We start from the raw sequence: 22,958 nt of genomic DNA on the forward strand, positions 1-22,958 counted from the left end.
TCATTCCTTATCGATGAAAATATATTCAAACTTATAATATCTAAAATTTATTTTTGATTCTAAAAATTATTCCATAAGTTTATAATTTACAGATATATTATAAAATATAATTTCATCGAAATCTGATTAACATTAAAAATTGCTACTATAATAAAAGCCAAAAATATTTTATTTTCCAAATTTTTATTGTAATTTTACAAAAATAAGCAATTAGAAATTTGCGACGGGTATTATGTGTTTCATATTTAAATACTATATTTTTATAACAATATTCTAATGAAGTTTCAGTGAATTTATTTTTAAGAAATTTATATCCAATTGTTTTATTTGTAATATCATCATTCTAATTTAGTGTACCTTTATATAAAAGCAATTGAATGAACATACACATAGGAAGTTAGATTATTTTTTCAAATATTTGAAAAGAATTTTATTGACTAAGTATCCACCGAGGGTTCAAATCGGGTTAGAGTCGGGTTTGAGTCGGGTTAGAGTTCAGTTGCCTTGCGTTTCCATCAGATCAAAATTACGTTGGAGTTGCGGCAGGGTTGAACATTACCAACTGCACAAAGTCAACTACCATATTCTGACATGGAAAGGTTATATTATTAAAATGGATCGGAAAGCAATATTAATTTTACAATATCGAAATAACATACAAAAATTATTTTCGTATATTATTTTAATTATTACAACACGTGATACACAATGCAATTTGGATTTGTCATGTTAGCAACATGAACTCGACTTTTGTCGTTTCCACTGAACCTCAATTGAACGCTACCCTACAATTTTATAGGGTAGAGTTCAACTAAAACTTTGGTGTTTCCACCGTAAAAGCGTTCACCTCAACCCGACTCTAACCCGATTTGAACCCTCGGTGGAAACTTAGTCTATGTGATAATTGAATGTTGACAAAAAATTTCAATTTTGCACAGATAAATTCATTTTTTAATGTAAAGCAGCATTGAGTAAATCGCTATAATGAGAACAGGTCCATATTCTTCTAGTATGCTTACTAGCGACACTTGCGGGCAATTGTGAAATTCCAGTATACTGGTTCTTATATTTTATAACAAATCCAGTGATTGGTTCTCCATCGAAACTCAACCGACAGGTTAAGAAAGCTGACCAATCATAGCAACTGTTATATGCGTGTAATCCCGTTAGAAGGTACAAAGGAATTGCAGCCATTTTACGTGGATATCCCATTCGGCGTAGCAGTAGTATCCGCGTGATTATCGCGAAAAGTCAAAATAATCGTAATTCGGGATATTCCAGTTTTTTCGAAATGCGTTAAAAAGGTAAATGTTAACTAGTGTTGTTTCTAGTGTCTTCAGTAAAACTTACTATAGATTGTGAATCCGTGATATCGAATGTCGTTTAAGTTAGCTTACGAGGCGTTAAAGAAATCCAGATGCGTGTTAACTAGTCGTGTGCGTTTAATATTTATACTAAACTTCTAGAACGTGCATGAATGTTGCGATAATAATGTAATAAAATTTTTAAAAAATACTGCCGTTAAAAAAAATGGAAAAAAATCAATATGTGTTCACAGCCTACTGAATTTTTGTAAAAGGTTTTCAGATAATATTACATAAATAGAAACAGAAATGTGTTAATTTTTGTTCAACTTGGGCTTTTAAGGTCATTGATCTGATTGATTTGTTACAATACCTAGTAGCGTTTGAAAGTTGTAAATGTGCTAAATATCATTTGTCCTATAGATTTTATGTTCAGTAAAAATGAGCTGCTGTAATCACAGAAAAGGAGTAATAGTGAATTAAGATCTTGCATCATTCATTTAATTGACAAACAAATGATTCATTTTTCTTGTATCAATATTTTATGTATTAGAATTTGTCAGAATTTTTTATCTGTATCACAATATCATATTTATGTAATATAAACAATAATGTTTATCTGATTATTTATTAAGTTTTTACAGTACTGATAATATGTAACTGCTTATCAATTTTGTATAACATGTACACTTAATTATATAAATTTTTAGTTAATTTAACGTTTATATTCTTTACAAATACCAATTTTTATAGTTATAACATCCAATTCAGGAAAAAGTGTGAATAATATTTTTTCATGTCTGAAGCGTCTAAAGTTATTAAAATAATAGTTTAAAATAGATGAATGAATTCTTGTTACTCAATTTAATATATTAATTTAATAAAATATCAATAAGAGATGCGTGTTTGTTTTATTGCCTTCCTAAAATGAAAGATGTATGTGTTTATTTAATGTCCGTTTTTTGTGTGTCACAGTGTAATTACCATTGTCAATTTGACGAAGACTTGTTGCATTTATCAAGCAGCAACTCAACAAGATGATGTCAACAAAATCTAAGGAGATAGCGGATGAGTATATCTCATCATTGTCTGATTTGACAATCAACAGCAAGCCCTTGATTAATATGCTTACGATGTTAGCAGAGGACAACATTGAACATGCTCCAGCAATTGTTCAAGCTGTTGAAAATCATCTACAAAAGGTTATTTATCTGTTATAGTTGTATGAAAATAATATAAACAGTTTTGTACATTATGAAATACAGTATTTGTGTTTACATTATTGGACACTCATTTAGTATTTTCCTTTTTTTATAATTCATAGGAACATTATATATATACGTACAAATGTTATCAGCTTTTTTATTTTTCAGAGAAGTAATGCTTTATCTGATATCCTTTCTATGCTTGCAATAGTATTATAAAAGATAGTTACTTATAAATATTCTTTTTATGTTATATTATTTTTTACACTTCTTTTATATTTTACATTTTTAATTTTCATATTAGATTTTCCATGTTTATATATAGTAGTATGAGATAATAACTTTAATATAATTTAGTCTAAAATATAAACAAAATATGTTTTATTTCAATAGGTGAGAAGTGACATTAAATTACCTGTGCTTTATTTGATCGATTCAATTGTGAAGAATGTTAATGGAGCATATTTAAATCTCTTCACACAAAATATTGTTAATACATTTTGTGGAGTGTTTGAAAAGGTATGTTCCCTATCTATATATGTATAAAAATAATGCAAACATATTTATACATATATAAATTATATATATTCTTTAACATATTTTCTTTTGAATTAAAAATTGACTTACTTCATCACATAAGTTATAGTTGCATTTCATAGAAAGATACACATTACATATGTAAAGCTACTTTCTTGCTAGCAGTGCTATAAGATAATCATTCAATCAATATAAGGTTAATGCACTTTCATTCTCTTGTCTTCTATACATATACTGAATACATACTTTATTTTGTAAATGTAAATGATATGGATTTATGAAATATTAATTCCTATATAATTATATAGGTGGATGAAAATACAAGAGCTAGTATGTGGAAATTAAGACAAACGTGGAATGATGTATTTCCTGCAAAAAAATTATTTTCTTTGGATGTGCGGGTGCAAAGTATTGATCCTGCCTGGCCAATCACTGCCTCCCCTACTAGTGTTTCTTCGGGATCTATTCATGTTAATCCTCGCTTCTTTTCAATGGTGAGATTTATTGATTTGTATATATTGTATAATTATAGTACATTAATATAGTAATGTATTTATACATGTTTAATACATATTTGAATATGTACATTTTAATTATTTTCAGCCCCAACAATCTACACCATCTGTTGTATCACAACCAATTGTTGCACCAGTAAAACTACCACCAGGTGATCCTGTAACACCAACAGAAGCAGCAATGCGAGAACAATTATTAAAGAAACAACGGGAGCTAATAGAATTGCAAAAGAAAAAAATTGAATTAGAACTCCTTCAAGCTAAAGCTAATTTAGAGCAACAACAACGACAACTCGATAAACAAGCAGGAAATTTAAAAGCGGAATTGGTAAGTAAAAATAAGGTAAATGTTTAAATTGTGCATTTAATATGTATTGAAATTTTACTCATATGCATTTGAACACAGGTTACAGCTACAACCCATGTTACACCAACTACGGAAACTATTACTCCAGGAAAACCTGTTACATCTGCTGTACAAACTCAAGCATCAAAGCAAGTAGCAAAACAGGTAATTATTTAATGATAAACTTCCATATTTATCTTGGCAAATTAAATTAATATCTCCCTGCAGTGGTGCACATTTTTCTAATATTTACTTTTACGTTTTTAGTTTCCAGCTGCAACTGCTTCGCTTCTAAAAAATGCAGGAACGAATAATGGTCCTCGAATTACTCCAGCTAGTAGTATTGCAGTAGCCTCAGCTAAACCTGTATCTCGTGATCCAAGATTAAAAACTACTTCAACTCAAGATGTACCGGTTTCAAGCGCGGATCCTCGGCAGCGAATAAGTACACCATCTCAAAAGGATTCGCGGGGTGAAGGCCAAACGCAGTTAGCGGCAAATACAAACACTGTACTTTCAGATCAATTAAAACAGCAGTTACTTTCGAAACAGGCTGTAACTAGCACTATCAACAAGTCTCCGACAAATCTTGCCGGCTCCGATACTGCGACGATAAACGCTAGTAATAACAATAATGCTAATACGAACCTCAACAATAATAACAATAAAAATTTCAGTGGTAACGCAAATAAAGATGCTGTGTCGCATCGAACAAGTCAAAAGAAAGACCCTCGATTGTCTAGTAATAGTAGTGGTAACCTAAACAGTAATAGTTCTAAAGGTTCTCAAAGTTTGTCTGTGGGTAGTAATAGTTCTTTATCTGCGAGTAACAGAGGGGGTGGGAGTAATGATTCTAAGTCGAAAGATTCAAAGAGCACAAATTCACGGAGTTCTTCGTCTTCGTCAATCGATAAATCTTCCACTTCCTCAAAATCCTCGCATAGGAAGCTAGGTAACAAGTCGCGATCTAAACAACCTCAAACATCTCCGAGTAAGATACCAAAAATCGACAGAGATGCCAGTCCTGTTAGGTCCAAATCTCGTGAAAAGGACAGTGGAGACAGTTCACCATCCTTGCGTACCTCTCCCCAATCCTTTCAAACCTCTAAAAATCGAAAGAAGAATACGAAGTCCAGAAAACGTAGTCCAAGTCCTCCATATAGAATCCCTAGGCGTAACGATTCAAAATCCAATTCAAGTCTAAGCAGTTCTGGTGGTGTTACTGAGGAGGAGCAATCCGGTTCATTAATAGTTTCTCCTCCTCACCCACCTACATTTAAAGAAATCCGGCCGAATGCTAGACAGAGAAATTACGTAAGGCGAAACAAGGATGGCAGTCTTAGCCCCGAACGCTCTCCAGCAAATGCTGGAAACGTTCAAACTTCTGCAGAACCGACATTGGAATCGTCCAGCAAAGACGAAGATTTGAGGGCAACTCTACCTCTTCCGAGCGCGACTGCTTCAGTATCAGAGAAAAGTGAGTCAATATATAATGTTTTTAAACGTAAATATAAATCACTTACAGGCACGTATATCAAATATCTTACATTTTTTTAGCGGTGAGTTAACATATAATACTCATAGTTATAATATTTAGATTTCCATAATCATCTTGCTTCTATTAATACTAATTTTTAATCTTTAAGTATTTAAGTACAATGACGATTTCAGCCCCAATACCGTTTTAAGCTTTTGAGGGTGAAACAAATTATTTCTAAGTATATTCTTTGTTCTTCTTATCTTGAACAAAAAACTTTTTCATTTTCCAAGATCTAAAACTAGCATGCAAATGCGGATGCAAAGATCCTATGTATTGGTAAAACTAAATATACATATAATGCTTCCTGTTCCATACATGAGTTATTTCACTTTATTTCAACATTTTTTTCAGAAGAGGACTTAGATCTGCGCGTATTGCCACCGCCGGTTAATACCAATAAAAGACAAAGTTCTGAACACATGGAATCAGCTTCAGCTAAGAAAACGAAAGCTGAAAAGTTTGATGCGTATGTATTTTTATTATTCTTATGATTTTAATATCCATTTTTTTTGTATGCAGCTAGCAACAATGTCTCGTTCTTTATAGATTGTTTGGAAACGAAGATGTTGACCTACGAACATTAACTCACCCTAAAGCTGGACGACCACCAACACCTCCTCCACCTGTAATATCTGGTGAAGATGGCAAAGATGGGTGGGCAAAACTGAAAACACCGTCAAAGAATGACAGAGAAAAACAAACTAATAATACTGACGATAAACGAGACAGTAGAGATCGTAATAGAGATAGATTGGGTAGGCTTAGGCTTTATAATAAACTTCCGGATGATCCTAAAGAAAGAAGAAGAACGCTATCGAATGAAGATCAAGATGGTAGATCAGGTCGTAGGGGTCGAGAAAATGATAAACCTGAAAAAAATGAAGATAGAAATATTGAAATAATAATGAAACAAGCGGCCGAACAATTAAATCAAGGATCTATCACAAAAACTCAATACAATACTCTTATCCAGGAGGTTTTGCATATGAGTGAAGATCGTAAATTGAGAGCTGCGCAAAGAAAAGAAAAAGAAGTAGGTTCTATCGTATGGGAAAAGGGTGTAAACTTAGATATAACTGGTCAAGCGGATCGTGCAACTACCTTTAGTCCTTCTAACGATAAAGAAATACTACGAAATAAAGATCACTCTATTCCAAGAAACCCGAATGGTCCTAGGTGGCAAAATCTACCATGGCAACAGCCAGGACCATGGGCTCATCCTCCAGGACCTCCATACGGTGGTCCACAGGGGCACTTTAACTCAGACTTTAGACCTGTTGGGCCGTGGCAAAATCCAAGACATTTTGGACCAATGCGCCCTGATTACCAATATCATGGTGGATTTAATCACACTATTGGCCCAAATCCTCGATTAGGACCTGGAATGATGGGTCCTAACGGGCCTCTCATGTCAAATCTTTTATCCAATGGCCCAATTGGGTCGATGGGTATGCCTAACCCAATATCACTATCGGCCATGAACGGGCCTGGAATGTTAATGAACAATGGACCAATGACGAATCTTATATCAAATCCAAATATATCATCGTTGAGTGCGACAAGAAATGTTTCACCGAATTCGTCATCGAAATACGATCTTGAAGAAAATGATCAAAATTACACGACGACAATGATGAAAAATCAAAATCCTCATAGTCGTGAATTACCACCCCCTGATCCCAAATTATTAGATGAAATTGCGAGGGATACTATGAAGTCTATAAACATTGATAGTATACCTCGCGAAATTAGATATTACGGCCAAACTGGAGTAGTTTTTATGAATTGGGACGATCCAAGAGAAATTGGATTCCAAGATGGTATACGACGAATTTTAATCGATGACAAAGATACTATAACTTGCGCATTTAATGATCAATACAAAGAATTTATATACGAAGGTGAAGTTCATAGGTAAGTGAATGCTATATTATTGGATGTTTTATTAATATCTAAATTTTACTGTATCATTAAAATTGTTCAATATTTGTAGAATTAAATTAGGTGCTCCTACCAGAGAATTATATGTTGATGATCGATGGTATGAATGTTACTTCGGCGGTATGCCTGTAACGGTAGATCTTGGTGGTAAAAAAGTTAGCGTCAAGTTGGAAGGACCTCCGCCCCATGTTAAAATTGGTACTGTAAAGAGGACCGATTTGGTAGTTGCTAAAATTAATCTTATTATTAATGCTCGGAACATGGTTCCCGTATTTTTGGATGCAAAGCCACAAATGTAAGATATCATTTCACAAGAATTATATACAAAGTGATTTTTTAGTATATTATAATGATGTATTTTTACAGATTTGAGATTGAAGGAAAGCCCCATACACTTGAATTTATAGATTCATTACAAACAGTTCTTTTGAATGGTCGACCATTTAAAGTCGAATTTGGAGGATTGCCTAAGCCAATTATTGTTAGGGATAAAAAACATTTCATAAGATTCTCGGTATTACCGAGAGGTGTTCGTCCAGGGTACGTTAAGATTGCAGGTATGAAAGGTGAAGAACCTATCGAAGCACCGCCTACACCACCTTTGATGACGCAAAAGCCAAAAGTTGATACAACATCAGCACCGACACAATTCTCTTCTATCGAACCTGAGTCGACATCACAGGATGGTTCTGATCTCAGATCTACTCCCAAACCGGGTAAATATTGCATTTACAAAAATGTATTACGTAAAACATACGATATATTTGGACATATAGCCGATATAATCGTTTACGTAATATTTCATTAGACTTGTAGCGAAAATTTGCTTTGTTTCAGATTTACAATTAGATATGTTATCTTCGGTTTTACCATCTGCGATGGCACCAGCATCTGGATTATCTTACCAGGCTGAGCCAGTGGAAAATCCACCTACGACTGCACCAGCGTTATCATTACCTTTGAATATGAACGAGTTGTTCCAAAGATTAGTTGAAACTGGTATTGTACCGAATCTTTCTGAACCGAAAAAGCAGGAAGAGGAAGAAAAGAAAGAACCAGAAATTATTCCTGTTTCGTTCGATAAGCCAGAAACGCTTAAAGTGTAAGTTTCCCATTAAATTAATTTTTGTATATAATTAATGTTTAATTTATGTTAATTTCTTACATGAAATGTTCTTTTCCACAGTAAACAACCAGCTATTGCAGCAGCATTGTATAGTGGTATGCAGTGTAGTTCTTGTGGTGCTAGATTCGCGCCTGAACTAGCAACGCGGTACAGCCACCATTTGGATTGGCATTTTAGACAAAATAGAAGAGAAAGAGATTCTGCGAGAAAAGCTCATTCGCGACCTTGGTATTATGATGTTAGCGATTGGATACAGTTCGAAGAAATTGAAGATTTGGAAGATAGAGGTACATATTTCATTTTAATAAAAAAATTTGTATCAAATTTTTATTGAAACAAATTTTTTTTTTTTGTCATAGCACAAAGCTGGTTTGAAACTGAAAAGCAAACCGCGGATACAGAAGGTATTGCTGCGGAAGATTCTCCTCAAGAAACGTTGCAACCTAGTGTTCCTACTGGATCCGACGAGGATTCCAGATGCCAAGTTTGTCACGATGCATTTGAACAGTTTTATAATGAAGAAAAGGAAGAGTGGCATTTAAGACCTGCAATTAATTTTGAAGGAAAAAATTACCATCCATTGTGTCTTGATGATTACAAGGTTAGTTTAATTTTGATGTCCGTCCTATTTATATTCAAGTTTTCTGTCAGATATTCGACGAATATCGATGTGTTTATTAATAAATTTTGTATTTGTTGCATTCTTACAAAAATAGGAAAAGATGTGTCTTGTGGTATGTGCTTCTTAATAATTAATAGTCATATTGCACTTACAGAAAGTCTTTCCACCTACAAATATAGTACAAATAATTAGATACTACAGAACGTAATTAAATGCCGCGTCATATTTTTATTTTATTTATTTATTTATTTATTTATTCTTTATTTTTAAATATCTTTTGTGTATATGATTTCCTGCCATGTATTGATTTCAAGTATTTGTAGACAAGTAGTTAACGAAGGTAATAATAATTTGGATCCATCAAGGTCATTATAAACTTAATGATTTATGGTACAAATAATATAAATTACACCTACAACTTATATGTTTGCATAAAATGTTGTTGCACGTTTACAGTTGTCACATTTTATTTCGTTTCTATGTCATCGAGATCAAAAATGTAACAATACTTTACTTTTCTTTACACTATTAGAGAGCTTTGGAAAAATCTGCGTTAGCACTTGAAGAAACAATTGAGGAGATGGAGGACGAAAAGAAGGAAAATCCCGATGAAACATTTGCAGAGGGAAACAAGACTGACGAATTAAGCGTGGAAGCTAAATTCGAAACAGTAGAGCCATCGGATGAAATAATAGAAGAAGATGTACAACAAAAAGAGCCTGAAACAGAGAATAAAGAAGAACCTATGGTTACAGATAATTTAGATTCCGAACAAGTTGAAAAAACGGAAGGACAAGAATTTGAATCTAGTGAGAAGGATATTGCTGAACAAGTAGAAAAGGATGTTGCATCCGTGACAAACGAAATGGATGCATCTGAAACAGAAAATGTAGACAAATCTTTTGAAAATATCAAAATTAAAGAAGAACCGATTGATGAACCTGAAGAGCAGCTAGAAGAACACTTTGATTTTACTGGTGTTGAAGTTAAGGATGAACCTATTGATCCTGAACCAGGTACGTGTTGTACTTACATGATATATACTTACATTGTAACTAAATATGTAATTATACATACTAATTTCATTAATGTTTATACAATAATTTTACAAATAGAACCGGAAGAAACCATATTAACTGAGCCTGCAACGGTAGACACAACCCATGCGGCTGTAAAAAGTTCTATCGATGGAAATGTGGAATTGGATTCTACACCTGCGGCAATTCCAGCAGCGCCGTCCCGAATTAAAATTAACATTACGAAACCATTGTGTGTCAATAAAGAACCGGAAGAATCTAAGGAAAAGGAAAAACATGTTGTTGAAACACCTACTGAAGAAATAATAGAACCTTTGGTGCCTGCCTCTATTAAACCTGCATTGCAAGGTAGAAAACTTTCTGTTTTACCTCCTGTGGAAAGAGGGAAAGAGCTATCTGGACTCTGCTCGATTATGTAAATAGTGTATGTAATGTATTTGAAGTATACGTATGCTTGCACGTGTGTAAAAGTGAAAATTTGTGTGATTCGAATGTATTTTATGTTTAGCGCTACTTAAAATTAAGTATCGATACATTGTACATCACATTTGTGCAACTTATACGACTTGATACGATACGATTGCAAACTTCGTCTTTTCTTTTTATGTATGATTCATTTTTTCTTACTTTTTTTTTCTATTTCGTATGTTGGATTTTATCTACCTATACGTCGTTAATCCATTAATGTGGTAATATATTAATCTTTTTAACAAGCATCGTTCTTTTGTTCAAATATCATGTCGTATAAGTTAATGCGTGTGCTGTAATGTGTGAGAGTATTAGCGTATGCGTGTATTTAGTTTTTAAATCTTAATTAAGCTAAAAAGAGAACAAGAACTGTATATATTTAATGTAATCGAAACGGTTTAATTAGAATGAGGTATGGTATAGTAGCATTCCCAACAATATTGAGTGCAATTACATTTCGTGACAGAAAAATTGTCAGAAATGTACACTGATATGCACAGGACTCATCGAGAATTTCATACCGTTTGTACTTTGTAAAAATATTCAAAAGTTATACGACATTGTTTTCTAGAAGCGTCAGCTCCATTATGACTTTACAAAGCACGAAAATAAGGTCCCATGAGAAATAATGAAAAATTACCCAATTCAGTTAGGTGTACAAATTGTGTGATATAATATTGTTGACTATAATGTATATAATACCAACATTAAAATAATCCCGACGATATTGGGTAAGGAAAAAAAAAGTTACTACTAGAGGAGGATTATTTTGTTGTATAAAAAAATCTTGTTAATTATTTGGGGGTCTGATTTTCTTTGATTGCTTATTTATGATCCTAAATTTACCTTTCTAAAATATCCTTTATGACACTCATGAATACTGACAAACTTGAAATTAAAATTTTTAATCATACAAATATTTCAACAAATAAAAACGTATTAATAAGAAAGTTATTCTTTAGTTAAAATTTGTTTCGGTATTCAATAAAACTTATTTTTAGAAAAAAAGGTTTATCTAAGTTAATGTTCACTCCTTGTTCTTCATATAAAAGAACTTTGTAGTATTGAAAGTTAATAAAATAAATTTAATAATCACCTTTGCTTGTATTTTATAATACCTTAATCATTCTATTACTTTAATACTAATAATGTATAAGTTTAGTCATCATGTATACAATAAAACACTTATGTACAAAATTTGTATTAATTATCTTGCACACATGTTCTATTCCTTGCCTACAATAATTGTTTTTATCAAATGTTTTAATAAGAAATAATATAGTTTTGTGTGGGGAAATCAGGTACACAACAGTCTTCAAAACTTTATTCATAAACTGCAATTATGAGGCCACCTTGGGAAAGGAAGAGTATCTTTGATATTTGGGATATTAAACAGGCATTGTAAAAATCTTTCAAACCCCATTCCAAAACCTCCTGTGGGAACATTGCCATATTTACGAAGTTCTAAATACCAAGAAAGATTAGATGTTAAAGGTAATTTTGATTGTAATTTTTCATAATCATCTTCACGCAAACTGCCTCCTACTAATTCTCCTACATTAGGTACTAAGAGATCCATTGCAGCAACCTTTAGAGAAAAAGTAACATATATACCCTTACAATGTTTATCACTTTAAAGTTATATCTATCATTCTAGAAATTTGTTACCTTTGAAGCATCATTTTCACACTCTTTCATATAAAAAGGTTTACTTTCTTTTGGCCAATTTACAATAAATATAGGAATATTGTTATTATGTTCTATTAAAAATAATTCATGCTCCTTAGAAAAGGTTCCAGATATATTGGACTCTTGAAAACTTTTTAAGTTAGCTTTTAAAATATCAACTGCTTCATCATATGTCATACGTGTAAAGGTTTTGTTCAACCACTGTATTTCCTGACACTGCATTTCATGCATGTCAGAAGCACCTTTTTCAAGTATATCTTTAGTTACATTTTTAATCAATAGTTCAACTTCATCCATTAAAATATCTATACTATTAATAAATGCTAATTCAACTTCTAACATACGAAATTCAGATAAATGTAATCTTGATTTAGAGTTTTCAGCTCTAAATGTTGGTCCAAAGGTGTAGACCTTTGTAAGTGCTCTGAAAAGTTTTGGAGTTCATGTATAACTTAATAATTTGGCAATATTTGACTAATTATTATTTTTAAAATTAGGTACCTCACAACAGCTTCTAGATGTAATTGGCCAGAAACTGTTAAAAATGTTTTAGCATTGAAATAGGTTTCTTCTTCTGAAACATCTTTTGTTTGCATTGCTTTTAATATGTCTTTAGAAGATGGTTTTACTAAAAACAATTCACCAGCACCTTCACAATCATTTGAAGTTAAAATAGGTGTATGCACATTAATAAAACCTTTACTTCTTAAATGATTTTCAATAGATGCAGATGCTATATCACGCAACCTTAGCAAACATGAAAATGTTTTAGTTCTTGGTCTTAAATGCAAATACCTTCTAACATATTCCTCAGAATATGTTTTTCTCGGAGCAAAAGGATATCCATCCATTATATCACATGTACCGATTACAACAAGATTGTCTGCATGTAATTCAATCCTACCATTAGGAGCTAAAGCTAACTTGCCTTCTGCCGTGATACTACTTCCATAACTTAACTTATCAGATTCAATGTTTTTGGGCACAACAACTTGAAACAATTTAGGAGTTGATCCATCCGCAATATCGATAAAAATATTGTTTTTCATCTTCCTGACTGCATGAACCCATCCCTATATTTTCAAAATATTTCGACTAATATCACGGATAATAAGATGTAAAACAATACAAAAAATAAAAATTTCACGCATTCGGTGTAAAGATTTTGGTATAATGTAACATTTAAACGAATAACGCATTTAAAAAAATAATATAATACGAGCTAACCTGTACTTTAACAAGTTTCCCAGCATTACTTTCTAAATCAGTATCATGTATCCGTAACATACTATGTACATGGCACTTAGGAAAGTGAAAATATGCGGGAAACAAACTTCTACTGAATCTCGAAAATATTTTAAGAGACATTTTCTCACAGGTTATTAAAATTTTCTCATACGCATTACACAAGTGGAGATGATTGAAATGGTGCACATCTGGTTACCCTGCAAGTAGTGACAGTCAAGAAGAATTTCCACCACCCACTACTGCATCAGTCGTTAGGATGCATTATGCCTAATTCACAGGAACACTAAAAAATTTTCTCAAATAAATACAACTTTTAAAAACAAGCTTGTTTATTTTATAAACAATGATTTTCTTACACTTTGTAGATTTAGATGACTATTGAACTTAAAGTAAACGTGTGTTTAATCCATGCGCGTTTAATGCACGATTGCTGAAAGCCCGAATGGTGCATTTAACAGTCTTCCTTCCTGAAAAGAGATATTATAACAAAAGAAATGTTTAACAATAGTAAGTAAAGTTATAACTTAAATGCTAATCGTAGCTATTAGCTCGGTATCATTTTCTAAAAATTTTTTAAGAAATCTTCAGAAAACAATATCGATTACCAGGTCACACCACGTGGAGGTTGCTACGACAGTGACCCACCCTAACTCCAAATCCCTACCACCCTCCAATTGCAATACCTCATTTATCGGAAGGATAAATGAGTTTTGACTCTACTTAGCCCGTTGGCTCGCAAAAATATACAAGTTCTGTACCATAGTATAGCAAAGAACTTGTATCGCACGCACACACGCGTTACATCTTAAAATTTAATACGCTCATGGGAGCCCCCACTCACACTCATACTAACGCACGCGTACCTCTCATTCTAAGATTGCACTCATATAATCTATAACGCCGTAAAAAAGCAAAGGGGAAGAAAAGAAAGTTAGAAGAACTTTCTACTAGAAGCTAAGAAAGTTAGAAGAACTTTCTATTAAAAAGAAAAGAAAGTTAGAAGAACTTTCTGTCAAAAAAGGGGATCAGTCTTTTTCGCCAAGTGAACCTCGCCTTCCATGGGTCAAAGGGTAGTCCATAGTGGCTTACGTGAACCACGAGACAGAGATGAACCGAAAATACTGGCAAGAACGAGTGACACATCCGCGGAGGGTTTCCCATTTCTCCCCGCTTGCGTTTGAAGCAAGTCTGACCGCAGAGAGGAAACCCCTGCCGTGAGGCGGCAGATCGAGATGGTTCATCAATCGATCGGCCCCGCAGAGATGTGTCCCTGGCGCTACACCAGCACTTGCAGCTCACCTCTGCCGCGTGTTCACAGCGCTATGAACCCCCAATGATCCACTTGGGTTCGGAACAGATTGACAAAAAATAACTGGGTATACTACAAGCTAACGCGTACAAAGTTTGAGAATTGTGAAGATGAGTGCAAGTTAGAATGAGAGGCACTTACAGGGACCCACCCGCCCGCCCACGAGCATACAACTTAAAAGTAACTTAAAGCTTAATCGACTTAAAACTAACGCATGCATCCCTCGATGATCCCACGATGATCGATGTCTTCAATCTTCGTGTATAATATTCATGCATGATATGAAAGTACCCTTTAACCCTTATTAAAAACCAATCAAATAACAAACAATATAGTGGAAGAAATGAAATAAGGAATAGTCGTGAAAACTTTAGAGCAAGAAATAAAATAGCAAATAGTCTTGAAAACTTTGGGACAAGAATTAAAACAGAGCAAAGACTTGAAAATTTCGATACAAGGAATAAAATAGAGAGGAGACTTGAAGACTTCGGACCCAGAAATAAATTAGCAGAATGTTGACAAATTCGGAGCAAGAAATACAATAGATGAAAGACTTGAAAACTTCGAAGCAAGAAATAAAATAGAGAAAAGACTTGAAAATTTCGGTACAAGGAATAAAATAGAGAAGAGACTTGAAACATTTGCACAAAGAAATAAAATAGAGAAGACTTGAAAACTTCCAAGCAAGAAAAAAAATAGAAAGAAGTCCTGAAATCTTTGAAATAGTAAATAAAATCATTTAAAATCTGAAAAACTCAAACTAAATAGGTCCTGCATCCTGTACTCACATTTTCGCACACTCACGCATACTACAATACTTAAAACAAAAGCCCTAAATGTGCCTTTTGTTCTAAAATTGCACTCGTATAATTTAAAACTTTGTAAAGAAAAGGGTTGAAGAAGAAAGTTGGAAGAACTTTCTTTTAAGTTTGCAATTGACAATAAAAATGATAGGTTATTACTACTAATCTACTAATCTGATATGTAATAAGTTAAAAAATTGTAAAGATGAGTGCAAGTTAGAACAGAAGGCACAATTTGCGCAAGCTTTTCGTCACATATCGTGACGAAAAACCTGCGCCTGAGCCCACCCTTCCTCCCACAAGCTCGGAATTAGAATAAAACTAATGTACTGAACATAACTTATAAAAAATTAAATTCTGAAACAGACAAAAATTTGTTAACATAGAAAATTAGGCAAAGGAGTGAAATATTTTAAATCAAATCGCGAAATAAAACCGTAGCCCTCAGCTCGGTATAGTTTTCTAAAGACTAAAAAATCTTTAGAGAACTATACCGATTACCGGGTCACACCACGTGGAGGTGGCTACGATAGTGACCCACCCTAACTCCAAATCCCTACCACCCTCCAAATGCAACCTCATTTATCAGAAGGATAAATGAGTTCTGACTCTACTTAGCTCATAGGCTCGCATATACAAGTTCTTTACCACAATCCAGTAAAGAACTTGTATCACACTCACACACACATACATTAATTTAATACTAATCGCATGGGATCCCACACACACACGCTTAACTTATTCTAAACGCCGCACGGTACCTCTCATTCTAAGATTGCACTCAAATAAACTATGACAAATACAAAAAGCAAAGGGAAGAAAGTTAGAAGAACTTTCTGACAAAAAGAAAAGAAAGTTAGAAGAACTTTCTGACAAAAAGAAAAGAAAGTTAGAAGAACTTTCTGTGAAAAAAGGGGACCATTATTTTTCGCCAAGTGAACCTTGCTTTCCATGGGTCAAAGGGCAGTCCATAGTGGCTTACGTGAACCACGACGGCAAAGATGAACCGAAGATACCTTTGGCAAGAACGAGTGATACACCCCAGTTGGCGGAGGGTTCCCATTTCCCCCAGCGCTCTCGCGTCTTACCACAGAGAGGATACCCAGACCGTGATGCCCCTTGGCAGAATGGCGGCGGGTCGGGGAGGCACATCAGAGTATGAGAGGTGCCAACCCCGATCCGCCCCGCCGGGCAAAGAATATCACTCGCGCTACACCGGCACTTGCAGCTCACCTCTACCGCGTGTTCACAGCGCTATGAACCCCCAATGATCCACTTGGGCGCAGAACGATTGACAAAAAATAAGTGGGTATACTACAAGCTAACGCGTACAAAGTTTGAGAATTGAGAAGATGAGTGCAAGTTAGAATGAGAGGTACTTACAAGGACCCACCCGCCCTGCCCACGAGCACACTTAACTTAAAACTAACGCACGCATGCAATTAACTTAAAACTAACGCACGCATACAATTAACTTAAAACTAAAGCACGCATCCCTCGATGGTCCCTCGATGATCCCTCGATGGATGTCTTCAATGATGACCTATTCATTACCTACAGAATAATTAGTCGTAACACTAAAAAGAAGAAACGGAGAAACAAATGCAATGTTAGTAACATTATAATATTTATTCATGCACAATTCATGTCGACTCAATAAAAGTGCACCTGTAAAATATACATTATACTTGAGAAATATTCAATTACTTAATTAAAATAAAAACCTGAAACATCTGAACGAAATTAAGACAAACACGAATTATTAAAATATGAACCTGAAACATCCGAATAAAATTAAGACAAACATGAGTCGCTAAAATAAATACCTGAAACATACAAATACAATGAAGACACATATGAATAAATAAATTGCTTACATAAAATTGAAACCTGAAACATACAAAAATAATTAAGACAAATATGAAACATTGAAAATTACTTACATAAAATTAAAGCCCTAAATGTGCCTTTTGTTCTAAAATTGCACTCGTATAATGTAAAAGTAAGTAAAGAAAAGAGTAAAAGAAGAAAGTTGGAAGAACTTTCTTTTAAGTTTAAAGCATCTGTCAATAAAAATAATAGGCTACTACTACAAACTAATATCTAACAAGTTAAAAAATTGTCGTCAAGATGAGTGCAAGTTAGAACAAAAGGCACTTACAATTTGCGCAAGCTTTTCGTCACATATCGTGACGAAAAACCTGCGCCCGAGCCCACCCTTCCTCCCACAAGCTCGGAATTAAAAAACTAATGCATTGAATGGACTTACCAAAAATTAAATTCTGAAACAGATAAAATTTTATTAAGACAAATATAAATTATTTCATTACTTACGTGAAATAAAAATCTGAAACAGACAAAATTCTATTAACACAGAAAATTGTGGGCGGAGGAGGAAAATTTTTCTTTATTTCATACAAGAATTTCAAAGAATACGAAACGCAATGAAAATTGCGGATTTGAGGAAACGACAGAATTGAGCAAAGAAGAAACACTAAAACCGACAAAAATTTGAGAAAAGAGAGCATTAACTTATCAAAAAATAAAATCTGAAACATACAAAATTTTATTATCTCGTATAAAATGATACGAAAAGAAGTGAAACAACCCTATCAAGAAACAGGAAACACAATGACAATTACGAAATTAAGATCAATCAACAATAAAACAATTTATTCAAAATCAATTGCTGAAACAGAGAAAAATAATTAACACATAAAAATCGGGGAAATTAAAATCGCGAAGGGGTATACAAATCTCGAAGCTCGAAATAAACTCGTGAAGGGATATAAAAATCTCGAATCTCAAAATTTAATCGCGAAGGGATGCAAACATCTCTAATTTCGTACTGTAATCGCGAAGGGATACAAAAATCTCTAATCTCGAAATTTAATTGGGCGGGCATAAAAATCTCGAATCGCAAAGGGATACAAAAATCTCTAATCTCAGAATTTAATCGCGAAGTTATGAAAAAATCTTTAATCTCGAAATTTAATTGGGAGGGCATAAAAATCGCGGGTGGCTTTGCTCGTAAAAATTCGAGCAAAACGATACATTTTGTATCGTTCAAAAAAACACATGTAAAATAGAAAAAAATAATTAGCGAGCATAGTGACAAAATGACTCTCCATCCTAAGATGGACAGCCATTGATAGTTCCCCTCTTCTTTGGCAATTTTGCCGGGGCTCTTCGGCATATAGCCTCTTCTCTCTTCGGCAAAGCCTCACAAAATTCACTCGCGAAATTTTACGGTAACTCGGACATTCTTAGTTTTCAATTACATAAATTCTCAATTTCGGTATCAATGTCCATAAACAGATAGCAGACAGTTTTATTAGAAATAAAATTGTACAACTATCTGTTTATTTCGATCGATAAAAAAATCGAAATTTTGTGTAACATATAATAAGTTAGTTTGATAAGAAAGAAAAATTACTGAAAGTAAAAAGATACGACCAGCGATTCTTAGAATGCGCTGTCCGTAAAAGAATGTCCGAGCAGAATATTTTAGTTCACTGCACTTCACTTCACTTTATACTTCATTTTTGCAGTCGGATCTAGAACCCGACTGCGACTTACAAACTAAAAGGCCTGGCCTGAACGAACAATCGAGTTCAAGAGAATATTAAATAAATTCATATTTAATATTTTTCTCTTCTCGATTTTTCGTGAACCCCCCAGATGCAAGCATCTCACGTGTGAGAGAGGAGGAAAGAGAAACGTGAAAGCTTGCTCTGGCCCTACCTACTTAAAACTAACTCATTCACACCAGAAGTAAACTACCTGCCTGCCTATCGCTATATTTAAAAAATTGCAAAGTCCATTCTCACAAAAACACACTCCACGGTTCTCACACATACCACCCGGGTGCAAAAAAGCCTAATCCTAGGGAGTACGTCCCGGGACGTCTCCGACACCCGAGTTCAATACTACATTCACACTCTAAGTTCATACCTTTTTGCTGAAATCGATCGACAATCGACAGTGAACATACATATTTCATTTTCTTATTCTTTCGAATATTCAATGTAATATGTACATGTAGTAATTTTAACTACTAATTCAATTTTCTAACTTAATCAATTTATATAACTTTGAAATGACTCTACTTGCATTTTGTATGCATTTTCAAATGACTCGACTTGCATTTGTATGCACTTTCAAATAGAATTTTGCAAAATTTTAAAAATAAATCTATAGTTTAATCGACACAAGGTCCACGACCTAACCACACACACACGTGTAACTTGTGTCGATAATTCACTGTCAATTTGTCGATCGCCAAACATCTTAAAACTAAACCGTGTCCACCTGCCCTAACTCATGCGAGTAGCATCTAAGCACGCGCATGAATTTAGAGCATAAAAATGAACACGGCCAATCATATTTTCACCTACCAGTTTTCTTCATGTGTGCTGAAAATCCTGAGCTAAAAAACTTGATTACAAACATGCTAATAAAGCGTCTTCCAGCAAAAATTGACTCTAACTTTAAAAAATGTTCAAAATGGAAAATGGAAGATCACTTTGCAAAAATCTAAGTATGTCGGTTGTTTCATTTTTAACAGATTTGTGATATCAAAGTAAATTTCTAAATGACTCAAACATTCGTAAATAACTTTGATATCGAAATCTGTTTCTCGCGATACTTTCTTGTACATTTATTTAAAACATTTTCACGCGTACGTAAAAATTAAAAGTGACTCTATAACTTTATAAAAGCGACTCGATAACTACTGTGAAATCGGAGGGTCATCCGACTTCTATGTACTAATTTTAATTTTAAATTGTAAAGAAGTTAAAACGCGATGTACAAGAAAGCCCTGACCTGATCTAATAAATATAATAAACAGTTTGTACGAATTTTACACGATCGTACAGTCGTGGTCACTATGCTCGCTCAAGAATATAAAATACAACCAGTTCCCGTGTCGTTTCGGACCATTCGTCCTACGACATGATGGGAACCGGAGGAACCGTAAAGCATGCGACTCACCGATCGTTGACTTGCATCACTGCGATCGTTTTACTGTCAAGGCATCTGTGACGTCTGGGAGGCATTGCATCTTAGAGGTTGATTGACTGCATCATTGATTGGTTGCTTGGCTGCATCATTGGTTAGTTGCTTTCATCAGATTTGGATGTGGAAGTGGCGGGTTGTCCAGGTTGTGGTGTGCCCTTCTGTAATCATAAATAAATCACAACTATTAATTAACTGTATTTATCGATTTGCATTTTGATTAACATATATAATTTTTTGATATATTTTCTACTTGTGCAAACATTTAATAAGCGTTTGTGGTATACAAATACATAGAGGCATGCATGCAGAACTAGGTACATTACAGAATTCGGTTATAAATTTGCAAACGTTCGTCAATATCTGTCACAACGTGAAATCTTGTATAATATTTGAAAGTTTCGAAATACTTGGGTAATTGTTTTAGAGAGCATGTTAGAACGTTTGCAAAAATATAACGGAAGCATTCAAACAATCACTACATAAAGTACATCAAAACATCAGTAACAGTTTGTAAAATCATTTAAATAATAACTACATAAAGTACACCAAAACACCAGTCATAGTTTGTAAAAGCATTCAGATAATCACTACATAAAGTACACCAAAACACCAGTAACAGTTTGTAAAAACATTTAAATAATCATGACACAAAGTACATAAAACACCAGTAATAATTTGTAAAAACATTTAAATAATCATGATACAAAGTACACCAAAACACCAGTAATAATTTGTAAAAATATTCAAATAACCACACCACAAAATACACTAATAAATTCGTAGACACATGAGAAACCACACAATAAATCGTGTTAACATATTCATATGTGCATGCACAATCACATGTAGTAACCCACTATTAAACACTGTGACACATGAGGAACCACACCATAAATCGTATTAAAATATCCATATACACATGCACTATCACATGTAGTAACCCACTATTAAACACTAATGCACATGTGGAACCACACCATAAATCGTATTAAAATATCCATATACACATGCATAACCACTTGTAGTAACCCACTATTAAACACCATGACACATGATAAGCCACGCCATAAATCGTATTAAAATATCCATATACACATGCACTATCACTTGTAGTAATCCATTATTAAACACCATGACACACGATACACCACACCATAAATCGTATTAAAATATCCATATACACATGCACTATCACTTGTAGTAATCCATTATTAAACACCATGACACACGATACACCACACCATAAATCGTATTATTACACCCCCATATGTATGCACAAATATTTAATAAAACACACTAAACACTTGCACTAGTGCATTAGGTAACACTAAGATGAGCACACAATCCGATATTTAAATCGTTGACTCGTACCGGTATATAACGAAAGGGTTGATCCGACCTCCTTTGCAACTGCGAATAGACTGATTATCAACGACCTTCTTCAAGTGCAAACCGAGGGATTAACAACAGGTAGTCCGCGGTGCCCAGCCAGCTGTGACGACACGCACCGCTGGCGACTACCTGCATCGATGCGAACTTCTATCTCTTGCCTAATAATTTTTAATATCATATTTATTTATTTATTTAATAAATTATTATTGCAACTATTAAAATTTATTATTTTTTATAATTTTTTTCGTGCATGATATTTGTTAATTATTATATTGAAATTTATTTTCTTATAATTTTTTATTTTTCAATTAACTATTTATCGAATTATTATGTTTTTAAAAATTTATTATCTTTTTCATTTTCACGCGTGTATATCTTGCAAAATATTTACTGATTATTGTATAATTTTTAATTTGCGATTATTTAACAATTCAGTTATTGTTATATTATTTTTTATTCATTTTTATAAATAAATTATTATAATTTTTTTTTTTACTTCTACGCTTTGACGTGGTTTTTCGGAAATTGTTATATTTACTTTTTGAAGTATGAATAAATTTTAAGCTCTTTCGAGAAGTATATTGAATTGATTTAAATTAACATTTTTATTGAAAGCATTCCCATCACTTTTTTCAATTCACATAAATTTTGCCATTAATGTACGAGTAAGATTGCTCGGTATAAGGCGATAACGTTTTATAATAGAAATTTTTATTACTATAATTGTATCGAAAGGTAATCGATAACGGCATGATCTTAGGAAGTTATAATTGATTCTCCTTGACGAGCATAGACTTTGTTGCACTCGAATAAATAGATAGGTCAGGATGAAATATCATTTCTATAGCTGATAT

At 33.5% G+C, this 22,958-nt stretch overlaps 2 protein-coding genes across 6 annotated transcripts; one reads left to right on the forward strand and one right to left on the reverse strand.

Annotated features, from left to right (window-relative positions):
* The first annotated feature begins 1,146 nt into the window (after window positions 1–1,146).
* On the forward strand, window positions 1,147–11,438 carry Pcf11 (Pcf11 cleavage and polyadenylation factor subunit). Of its 5 annotated transcripts, none has more exons than XM_076537916.1 (17): window positions 1,147–1,304; window positions 2,280–2,506; window positions 2,903–3,028; window positions 3,355–3,540; window positions 3,650–3,889; window positions 3,968–4,072; window positions 4,175–5,384; window positions 5,799–5,913; window positions 5,994–7,361; window positions 7,441–7,683; window positions 7,755–8,104; window positions 8,226–8,490; window positions 8,575–8,801; window positions 8,874–9,115; window positions 9,231–9,248; window positions 9,669–10,152; window positions 10,252–11,438. In XM_076537916.1, exons 2-17 carry the CDS (start codon window positions 2,342–2,344, stop codon window positions 10,590–10,592), a joined length of 5,685 nt encoding a protein of 1,894 aa, XP_076394031.1. In that variant the 5' UTR covers window positions 1,147–1,304; window positions 2,280–2,341; the 3' UTR covers window positions 10,593–11,438. The 5 variants fall into 5 exon arrangements, with proteins under 5 accessions (XP_076394031.1, XP_076394033.1, XP_003702321.1 ...); XM_076537918.1 differs by having other exon boundaries at window positions 5,802–5,913; XM_076537917.1 differs by having other exon boundaries at window positions 1,298–1,436.
* On the reverse strand, window positions 10,768–13,837 carry AsnRS-m (asparagine--tRNA ligase, mitochondrial). Its single transcript, XM_003702272.3, has 4 exons — window positions 13,558–13,837; window positions 12,832–13,403; window positions 12,310–12,754; window positions 10,768–12,229 (listed from the first exon to the last, which is right to left on the reverse strand). Exons 1-4 carry the CDS (start codon window positions 13,696–13,698, stop codon window positions 11,969–11,971), a joined length of 1,419 nt encoding a protein of 472 aa, XP_003702320.3. The 5' UTR covers window positions 13,699–13,837; the 3' UTR covers window positions 10,768–11,968.
* Between the last annotated feature and the right edge of the window lie 9,121 nt (window positions 13,838–22,958).

Source organism: Megachile rotundata, chromosome 12, assembly GCF_050947335.1.
Source record: "Megachile rotundata isolate GNS110a chromosome 12, iyMegRotu1, whole genome shotgun sequence".
Taxonomy (NCBI): Eukaryota; Metazoa; Arthropoda; class Insecta; order Hymenoptera; family Megachilidae; genus Megachile; species Megachile rotundata.

Bases quoted from the DNA above. Each gene is read 5' to 3' on its own strand.
- Pcf11 (XM_076537916.1), top strand. From the start codon at position 2,342: ATGATGTCAACAAAATCTAAGGAGATAGCGGATGAGTATATCTCATCA. The intron at 5,385-5,798 runs GTGAGTCAATAT...CATTTTTTTCAG, and splicing joins TGCTTCAGTATCAGAGAAAA to AAGAGGACTTAGATCTGCGC. The intron at 7,362-7,440 runs GTAAGTGAATGC...CAATATTTGTAG, and splicing joins TACGAAGGTGAAGTTCATAG to AATTAAATTAGGTGCTCCTA.
- AsnRS-m (XM_003702272.3), bottom strand. From the start codon at position 13,698: ATGTCTCTTAAAATATTTTCGAGATTCAGTAGAAGTTTGTTTCCCGCA. The intron at 13,404-13,557 runs GTTAGCTCGTAT...TTGAAAATATAG, and splicing joins GGAAACTTGTTAAAGTACAG to GGATGGGTTCATGCAGTCAG. The intron at 12,755-12,831 runs GTACCTAATTTT...AAAACTTTTCAG, and splicing joins CATCTAGAAGCTGTTGTGAG to AGCACTTACAAAGGTCTACA.